The following is a 9,655-nucleotide window of genomic DNA, read 5'->3' as shown; positions in this document are numbered from 1 at the left end:
GGGTACGTGCGTTGATAATACAATAAACAGCAGTGACTGTATTCCACAGCTCTCGTGTCTACTTCACTAGGGTACGTGCGTTGAAATACAAAGTGGGTTTCAATTTGATGCTTATGGCCACACTGAATTTCGATACATTCAATGCGAGTCTATCATAACCAACAGCTTTTAAAACATGCCAGCTGAAAACAGTCACATTGTTAATTCCGAACTTATTCTGGACAAAATCCAGTGCGGTGTTTGTCGCACATTTGCTTTCTTCATAGAGGGCACACGAGCCAACACCAGCAACAAGGTTATCGCAATATGATGGATATTATCAAAGCAAAAGTACTACATAGGTCTCATATATACTTGAACTGCGGGTTTAATAGCGATCTACACATAAGCACGCGACCATCTCCACGACGTGCGCTCACATAACCATTCTCGAGACCACGGGGTGAGTATGTGTCTCCTGTTGTACGTTGTATCGGGTTGGTGGGATGCCTGTCGTAAATATATGATATTTAGCCTTCGTCGAGCCATTCTACGACATGTGGAAACTGCCCGTTCCCTCATTGATGGCCGTAACAAGTCGCTCTGCCATCACCTCTCGACTAGAGTAGTCTGCATGAACAAATTGAAGCAGCAGCAGGCGTAGCATGAGGTAAACGCATGGTGTCGATATGGTGTCGATACGACCTATGGGCTCTTACTAGTACATTGAACCCTTCACAATACGATTTAAACATCTGTACATGCTGACAACATGATGTGTAGGTCACCAGTAGATTGATTTGCACGAAAGTAGTACAATTTCTCGATTCATGGTGTCATACCTGGCAGTTTCAAATAATTGGTGCAAGTCATCACTGAAGGCAAGAAATCATCGGGCTGCATAGAGTCGTCTGGAGCTTTTCGCACGATCGTAAGCGGTGGTTGCAAACTTTTCAAACCTGGAATGTAGGAAGGTATTACGTTACAAGTTTGAGCAAATTCCTTAATGTGTAATATTAATCGCTGATTCCCAAGCCAATACCCACCACACGAGTACATACGTTCCCTTCGAGTTTCCAGAACCCCGACCATCATTTCGTGAAACTTGATGCTGGATAGATAATACTATCCGTATTGACAGTAGGCGGTTGCCACACACAATAAACAACAACAAACTTTAGGCCTGAAACTCTTCCTGCCTGAGCCTACATGTACTGTATGTGCCTTAGCTGAATACAATGATCAGCTTACGCGACACTGCACCATTAGACCGAATAACGTGCACTACAGAGTGACTGAACTATTTTTGCATACACACCTCCAACCGGTAAGCGAGGACTTCCAGTGATGAATTGCAGGAATTTTCTCTTCTCATCTGGGGTATAGTTAGCCATGATGAAGAACAGGTTCTTGACGGCCGCGCTACAGGTAAAGGAAGAAACAAAGTGGATTTCCAAGTCAAGGACAATTGTCCAACTTACCTCACAACACTTGAGCTCGCAGTGACGCACATTCACTGGCCCGAAGTCAATGCAATGCAACATATGCGAGACTTCAGGCAGCCAAACATCACACGAGGCAAGCACAAATGCAATCGCGAGTACAGCTCACGGACCCATACAATACGTACCCAGCAGGATACTCACCTTTCGCTAGTGTAGCCGTGGTCTGGTTTTGTATTCGCAGCGAGTGTTTCTACGTCCCATTTCTCTTCAGCACCAAACAGCATTAGCGCTAATTCGTTCGGAGTGAAACCCTTGAGTGCCGTCAGGGATATTACCTCGTCAAACCCTGACCGAAATGCCTCCATTTGTTGAGCAACGCTGTCTACGAGTATAGTTTTAACCACCAACCGAATGTACTGTCCAAGCCTGTGGATGTCGACGGTCTGATCAGCACCTCCAGGAATCAATTCTGTGACAAAAAAAAATGGGATGTACATTGAGTGCAAATAGTAACACGACAATCAACCGCTTGAGCGATGAAAATATCGATCGGATATGCGAAAACTCGCACAGTGCAACCTTCTAACGAGGTGGAGTACGAACTGATATCAAAGATAATCAACAGCCGCGACAATTACTCTAACATTTCAAATAGCTATTACTTTTAAGTAAAAAGGGTTAAGAGAGCGTCACTGTACCTATATCAGGGTAGCCGGGGATAGTAAAATCAAGGCACAAGTCTTCTACGGTCGCTCCGTTGAGCCTGAGCGCATTGATCTGTGCTTCTTTCTCTTCGTCTGTCAATGCTTCGTTGGTATCTATGACCTCATACTGCTGTCGAACGTCATCCAGTGCCGTGATGGTGCGGCACAGAGCGGGATCGATATCCTCTGCAAGATTTCATTGCAAACATCGTAGGTTTTGCGTTAGTGCACACCAGATATGAGAAATAGACACTGCGAGTATACACACAAAGGCTCGACTGTGTATCGAAGTCACGCTCGATGACTAAAGGTACGTATGCTGGACAAGAGCCGAACAACATGAAACTACAAAACTCCATCTCTGGCATTTTAGTAAGAAATGGCAAAGAACTTCAGGGGAGCACAAATCAAACATGTCCAGATTGTTATGATCGTCTACCTACCCAGTGTCGTAATACGGAACTGATCCTCTTCAAATAACAACCACCGAAGCAAGGTTTGAGAAAATGGGATATCAATCATCTTGGAATCCCAAAGTGCCTTGCCCACAAACTGACCCAGAGTTCTGAACATACGGCAACGCTTTCTTGACGACTTGATGTCTGTCGGGAGCGGCGCAGGATATAAACCTGCATCACAAACGACAAGCAGCGGCATGTTAATAAGGCGGTGATGATGTGCATGATGTCCGTCTTATTCCTTCGTGTACGAGAATAGTGTTATCAGACTACGCATATTCGAGCAAGTCGAACTACCTTGTGTTCCGCCGCATGCGTGCCGTCGACGATCGCCAATCAAGACGCTTGTGACACATCAGAGTTATTATACCATAACTTTAAACTATGCACGCAAATATCTCCCACAACCCCACTTTGAAAACTGAAATACAACGGAGAAACGCATCACATTGACGTGGAAGCTGACGTACTCCGACTACACCCACGATACATCCGAATGGCCACATTACCGACAGTCTGTTGCTTTTCGCGCCACATGGCCAGTTCGTCTGCTTGGAATTCGCGGGATACCAGCGTGTAGAACTCGAGCGTTGGCCCCAGTCCAGTCCCAACTTCGTTTTTGTACTCAATCTCCAACATCATGTGCGACGAGGCATATCGACTCATAAGTTTCTTGCAGGCGTCCAGCATCGAATCACGATTTATTTTGACCTGCGGATATGCATGTACAAACAGAATGAGGACAAAATCTTCGGGCAATACAATACAACCGTGCTTACTAAACTACCCCACACAGAGATTCGCAATCGCAAGCAAATGCACAGGAATCCACTTCCCCCAGTATGGACGATTGCGCACGGCAGCAAATAGACGTCTCACTTATCCGCCTGCTCTCGCGTGGTGCAGTGCTGCAATGTATCGCTCGCCTTACCTTAGCACGTTGTATCCTGGCGATCCTCAGCTCCGCCTTCTGTGTGCCACCGCTCTGTTCCGTTTGCTTCTGCAGATTCGTCAGTGCTCTCGCAATGCCAAACGTTGTCGCGTGCAGATACGACTGACGCGTCTTCATCGGTAGTAGGAATCCGCATCTGGTGGCAATGATATACGCGAATGTGAGTCTCTCACAAACCATCCAGCCAATATAGCGCAATATGTAAACAATTTAAGCGAGGGTGCCACTTAACTAGTGCGGCGTGCCACAGCGTGTGCATGTACACAGTACCATGGTCGGCCTATTGAACAGTGAAAACACAACCCTGCAAGCCAGACCATCCTTATACACAGACGAGAACGCGCTATTATATAGCATGATGGTATATTATGGTCGGTTTGAGGAAGACACCAGTGCTGACAATGAATCAACTCGGACACTCATCAGCGCGCACAGTGCATATATAAATATATATATATATATACATAATACATACATACATACATACATACATGCATATACATATACATACACAAGTATACACATATACATGCATATACATATACATACACAAGTATACACATATACATACAAATATACGTCACCCCAACCACGCTTCATGTTCAGCATACCTGTGGCATAAAGCATCACACCACTCGGGTACTGAGGCACTCGCAAGCGTGAGCGGATCAATCAATTGTCGACAAATTTTGGCGTTGAGTGTTTTGTTTTTGAAGGCGCTTCCTGACAATATCCTGACTTGGTCTCTCATGGCCAGGGCTTCTTGTCTCGGGTACAGCAGATACCACCTGTGAAGAGTGGGAACGAGCGTTCTTATGTAAGCATGGGTCGAGAGTATAAGGCCAGCAGTGAGCCTCTATTTCTGTCCATTAACTTGTTGAGGGGGTGGTGCGGTGCATCAAGATCAAACCACGGACGGACATTTGTGGCTTGAAGTTTATCTGAACGACATGAGCCGCGGTCTTGTATAAAGTGACAATTTAAAAAATCATTCATCTCGATCGTCGATCGCAGATTGACTAGCAGTCCTGTCATAGATTTATAGACTTGAGTATTACAGCTTTCAGACTGGTGTCGATTAAGAATGCACATATTACGTGCAAACAGAGGATGTGACGGTGGCGATGGCTGCAGCTACAATCAATGCCGTCCATCTTCAGACAGCCAATGAACCAAAAGAAGTAATAGGAACATCAGATACTTCCGTTTTGAGGCCAAGCAACGGACCTGTTCACTTACACTTCTTTCCAGCTGTGTCTACTGGCGCATTTTTGCACAGGCGTGCTCATTGCACACACGCTTGCACACACAGGACAAACGACCTACCTCGAATTGACCGAATGCACGAGCCGCAGGATTCTTATAGTGTGTATCGTCGCTCCATCCGTGATAATGAACTGCTTCGTATCGCTCTCATCCCACTCCAACACGTCGTTGAACACATGCAGGTAGCTGTCTTCCGGTCCATGCACCCGGATACCGTCCACCGACAGCGCGCGTTTCCGACTGCCTATTACGGCACCTGCACTCGAGCTCTCCTCCGAGCTATTGGCCGAGGCTGCACACGCGGACGTGTACGGCGCCGCAGGAGTGTGTACGCTGGACAGGGCGTTGCGCGAGAAGGTGTCTGGTTGGTCCACCTCACGTATGGCATAGGTGATGACGAACTCCTTATCGCCGGAGAGGTTGCTCGATGAAGACCATTGCGAGGACCCTCGGCTCATTTGGCTTGTCCCGGGTACCTGTTCCAAATGATGCAGACAGCGTGACGCGATTAGTAGAGTCCTTGACATATTCTGACACCGCCTGATGCACGAATCCCACATCGCGCAGTGTAATTAGTCATTAGTAACCGAATTATACATAAACACAGAATAGGTTCAGAGGATCAGCAAGAATCCACCATGTGTGCTGAACCCACCTTAATGTTGTTGATAAAGGAATGCATGCAAAAACTACTCTCAAACCGTCCAAATTCACAGTTGTAACCTACACTTCCAAACGATTATGCTGATCGGCTGACAAGAAAGGCCCGGCGGGCGTAGATAGAAAATAGAAAGGACAACTACACATACACACACAGACGTATGAACAGTTGTAATAAGTGCACGCTGCTAGGTCTGCTCACCTTATGCTCTCGACTAGAGAAATCGGTATACTTTTGTAAACAGTGCAATACAGTAGTCTTGTGATCCAGCAAGTGCCCATCCACAAAGAAGTCTAGCTTCGGCTCCGTCGGCTTTTCTTTCTTGATCTTAGACTTCCGGCTCTCCAGGGTCTTGGACGTGCTATGCAGGGGGTGTGACTGCGTGCGTGCGGATGCCCTTGGGGGTGAAGGTATCTTGTCGTCTTTTGTATCTGGCTTAGTATCGACCTCTGCACGGGCTTTGGTTTGCGAACGTGTTTGTGGTTTCGTTGCAGCACTCGCATCTGTGTCCGCTTTATCACCCCTCGCATCTTCGGCTTGAGCAAACTTTTCCGTATCGCTGCCCCCATCGGCTTTCTGCGCATGGTGTGTGTGTGTGTGTACATAGCTGGTAAATGATGTGCATGGTCTTGCACAAGGTGAGCTGCACTACGTCATGCAATAGGGCCAAAGCACCACCACTTGCGAAGCCATCGCTCATCCAAACTATACGCAGGCATAACTCTGAGCTGGACATCATTATCGACAACGGCGTGCGCCCGACGAGGTAAGCTCGATTTATATAGCAACAACGTATTTAAAGATTTTAAAACGTGAATGCATGCATAGACTATTTCCGCGCATGTACGCGATATATACGGCAGTAACTGAGGAAGCACGAAAGCACGTCAACATTATCATAGGAGAAGGCAGAACTAATAGATACCAACTAGAGCCACGGCAATTCTTATTACAAACCAAGCAAAAACTAATTAGTCTGCAAATAGCAAACATACGGTATCCGTGTCTGCATCATCGGAAGGTTCATCAGCGACCTCGTCGGAGTCCTTTGTTGTGACATCGTCGACATCTGTTCCGTTTCGGTTCATACGTTCGAGCGCGCGTGCGAGATCGCCCAGCCGATTGCTTGCGCTGCTTTCAGATGCACCGGTTATTGTATCTAAAAGGTAAGAGTGTATATGTTATTGTATCTTTAAGGTAAGAGTGTATATGCACGAGTGAGCGGGACAATCAGACGTGTATCGGGACGGCAGTGGATAAATAGTCAAACGTGATGTAGACACACAATAGCAAGCGAATACAACTTAACACTTATGGTATCTAGGCCGCCTAGTAACAAAGCTCATTAATTAGTGCCCGACAATTGTCCTGTAAATAACTCGAAAAAAAAAAAACAAAGTCTACACCTATAGGCGCCACTTGAGAGGCCGATATTATTAAAAATAGCTACTCAACCCACTCAACATTTCCGGAATGTGCCAAATCTCGCACATAGCGAAAGCTAGAGTACTACGCACAAGAGCCCAGCTAAAACGATTTTTTTTTGGAGCTACCAGAACTCTAGGACAAGCTACATTTTAAGCACGCACCTTTCGGCCTGACTTCTGGCCAGAGGAAGTCCTCGATAGCCGACATCGACGCCATGGGCTCCACCGCGACCACTTTCTTCAACTCGCGCAGTTTCGCACTCTGGCCGGCGGCCCTCTCTAGCTTGATCTTCACGGGCTGAGTGAGCACCTTGAGATGGTTGCTGAAACTCGACGGACTCCCGTCACTGGCCACTACATTGTGAATTTGCAGTGGGAATGTTTCCACGCGCGAAAGCACGTCGTTCAGCATGCGCAAGAGTGTCTTCATCGCCGGAGGGCCTTCGCTGCCATCGACAATTCCTGCGTAATTGTCCACTGCGGCATCGGCATCGACGGACATCGCTCGCGCCGTGCTGGACTGGACACGCGTGGGCGTGAGAAATAACTTCACGAACGCACGCAGACGCTCCAATCGGTGTGCGGGTTCAGAAACAGAGAAGTACGACAACAGAGCAGGAACAAGACCACTGTTGTTCACTTCATATGCCGACAGCGCCGGATGCTGTGTGGTGATGATATCACGCAGCAGTCGCAGGCCCTGGGAGTCACCTGTTCGGCCCATCCAAAAAAGGGTGTACTGTGTTAGTAGCGATTCTGCGGACAAATAAGACGCTTGTGAACGTATGTAAATACTAGAAAATCTCTGAATGGCCTTGTACTAAAAGGGTTTAGCTAATTAACTGTTGCTGCGACCCTTACAGTAATTTACGCAGCGCTACAATGAGATAGTGATAGTCTGAGAATGTTATGCTATCCGGTGTTTGAAAAGTGCTGATTCAGATCAGAAGCCATTCAGGTGCACAAAAGACACATCTCCAGCGCACTCATATATACACATGCCAAAATAAATGTGCATATACAGAAGTGCATACGCCCGAGATCGTAGTCAGATCAATTACTTGATATTCGCACATGTACACGCAGCCAATCCGCAAGCCACCAACGCAAACGCACATGACTGCAGCTACATCCAACAACAAGCTACTACGTCGGTATCACACTGTGTGCACATTGTGAGAGACAGGCACGCACCGTTCTTTGCGTTGTTTAGTGCATCCACCAGGGTAGCAAGCGCGGCATTGGTCGCCGATTGCTCCGACAGAAGTGACGATGCCGACGAATCGGCCTGCAGCACAGCCATGAACTCGCCGGCGTACCGTTTGATCCACTTGCGCTGCTTGTCACTGCCCTCTACACTGGCCCGTTTTTTCACACCCGAAGTCTTGCTGGACGAGCCGTGGTCACCGCTCTTGTGCTTCGATTCCTTGGCACTTTCGGCCACTTTAAGACGCTGCATTTCATGCGCCACGCCCTCGCGTAGGAAGGCTGCCATGTACACGTTGGGCACCCGCTTGAGCAGCGTGGTTGCCATGGCGATGCCGAACATTATGGGCGACGCACGCGACGTCTTCAGTAATGAGGCTATGAACGACGCCGTGAGCTCTGATAAACAAGCGGATAGTTCATCTTGTTCGGCCTGAGTGTGGTGTGCGCCTTTCTTGTCTTCTTCACATACACAGACTAGTATCTTGAGCAGCAACGACAAGCAGGACTCTTGTAGTGCGAGATTGAACATGGAGACGTGTACCTGGAGCATGATCCATTTTTTTTAATAAAATAAGGACCAGTTAATTGTCGTGAACTATAGTAAAGAACAGCCACGCACTTTTGGAATAGATGAGCTACTGTGGCTTTCCGTCAAGACAAAATATACAGAGACGCAAGGATGACCAGGGGAAGTAAGGAATCAAAATAGTATTTTTTTTCGCTTCATATGATACAGCCATCACCAGCAAATATGTGCGCGATGCAAAAGTTAGTCAGAAACATACGCTGGCCGTAGATAGACCAACACAGGCACTGCCACTTAGCATAAGGCTAGGAAATTTTTTGCTAATTAAATGTCACCCGAACGCAGAGTGAACTATTTGTGTCATTAGGCAAATGGAAAACAAACTCTCATTAACTATAGAAGAATCGTTTGCACTATAGATGAATCGTCCAATACTCACCTCAACAAGCACGGGGATCCATTGTCGAGCCAGTGCTCTATAGTCGACGTTTGCCTTCACATCTCCTTTCGCGTGTCCGCCTTTGCACCCCTCTGAGCCGAGACTGCGATACAAATCCGTATGGGGCAATCGGGGTAACATGTGGCACATCAACGTGAAGAACTCTTGCACCTAAAGACGGATAGTTCAGTGGAGAGAGGGTTAGCGATGACACATAAAGAAGGATGAGACACAGCTGAGCACATTATTATAAAACTTAAAAAGTGCGAACAGGAGAACTGGCTGATTATGCCAAGTATGCGAAATTCATTCTTTTTCACAACATACCAATTTAATAGAGCATCCAATGATAAGAAACCGAATCGAATGCCTAAGTAGTACTGGTATCGATTGCATGTCCATATAAGAACACGTTCTACACGGTCACATAATCATGTATATATACAAATATACAGTGTACAAATATGTATTATCATACACATGTGTTCAAAACACAAGAGATACTCGAGCCAAAAAGTATGAATATTTCCATTAATATCCGAGTATGTGTTTGCGATACATCCCTGCGCACATGCGCATATATATATAT

The 9,655-nt window shown here is 46.8% G+C and overlaps 1 protein-coding gene across 1 annotated transcript in view; it reads right to left on the bottom strand.

Moving 5' to 3' along the window:
- Positions 1-529: 529 nt before the first annotated feature.
- SARC_03555 (hypothetical protein) overlaps positions 530-9,655 on the bottom strand; it is a gene marked incomplete at both ends in the record, with an annotated part of 12,474 nt that continues 3,348 nt past the window's right edge. Inside the window, 15 exons of the mRNA XM_014302650.1 lie at positions 530-609; positions 822-938; positions 1,298-1,401; positions 1,626-1,893; positions 2,123-2,314; positions 2,572-2,757; positions 3,096-3,297; positions 3,518-3,674; positions 4,150-4,326; positions 4,865-5,280; positions 5,667-6,041; positions 6,461-6,624; positions 7,055-7,603; positions 8,087-8,642; positions 9,067-9,237. Of these exons, the coding sequence (XP_014158125.1) occupies positions 530-609; positions 822-938; positions 1,298-1,401; positions 1,626-1,893; positions 2,123-2,314; positions 2,572-2,757; positions 3,096-3,297; positions 3,518-3,674; positions 4,150-4,326; positions 4,865-5,280; positions 5,667-6,041; positions 6,461-6,624; positions 7,055-7,603; positions 8,087-8,642; positions 9,067-9,237 (3,714 nt within the window). The remainder of the gene's footprint in view (positions 610-821; positions 939-1,297; positions 1,402-1,625; positions 1,894-2,122; positions 2,315-2,571; positions 2,758-3,095; positions 3,298-3,517; positions 3,675-4,149; positions 4,327-4,864; positions 5,281-5,666; positions 6,042-6,460; positions 6,625-7,054; positions 7,604-8,086; positions 8,643-9,066; positions 9,238-9,655) is intronic.

This window comes from Sphaeroforma arctica, assembly GCF_001186125.1.
Source record: "Sphaeroforma arctica JP610 unplaced genomic scaffold supercont1.183, whole genome shotgun sequence".
Taxonomy (NCBI): domain Eukaryota; class Ichthyosporea; order Ichthyophonida; genus Sphaeroforma; species Sphaeroforma arctica.
Note: the sequence above shows the minus strand (reverse complement) of the source record. Positions and strands in the feature narration are given on the sequence as shown.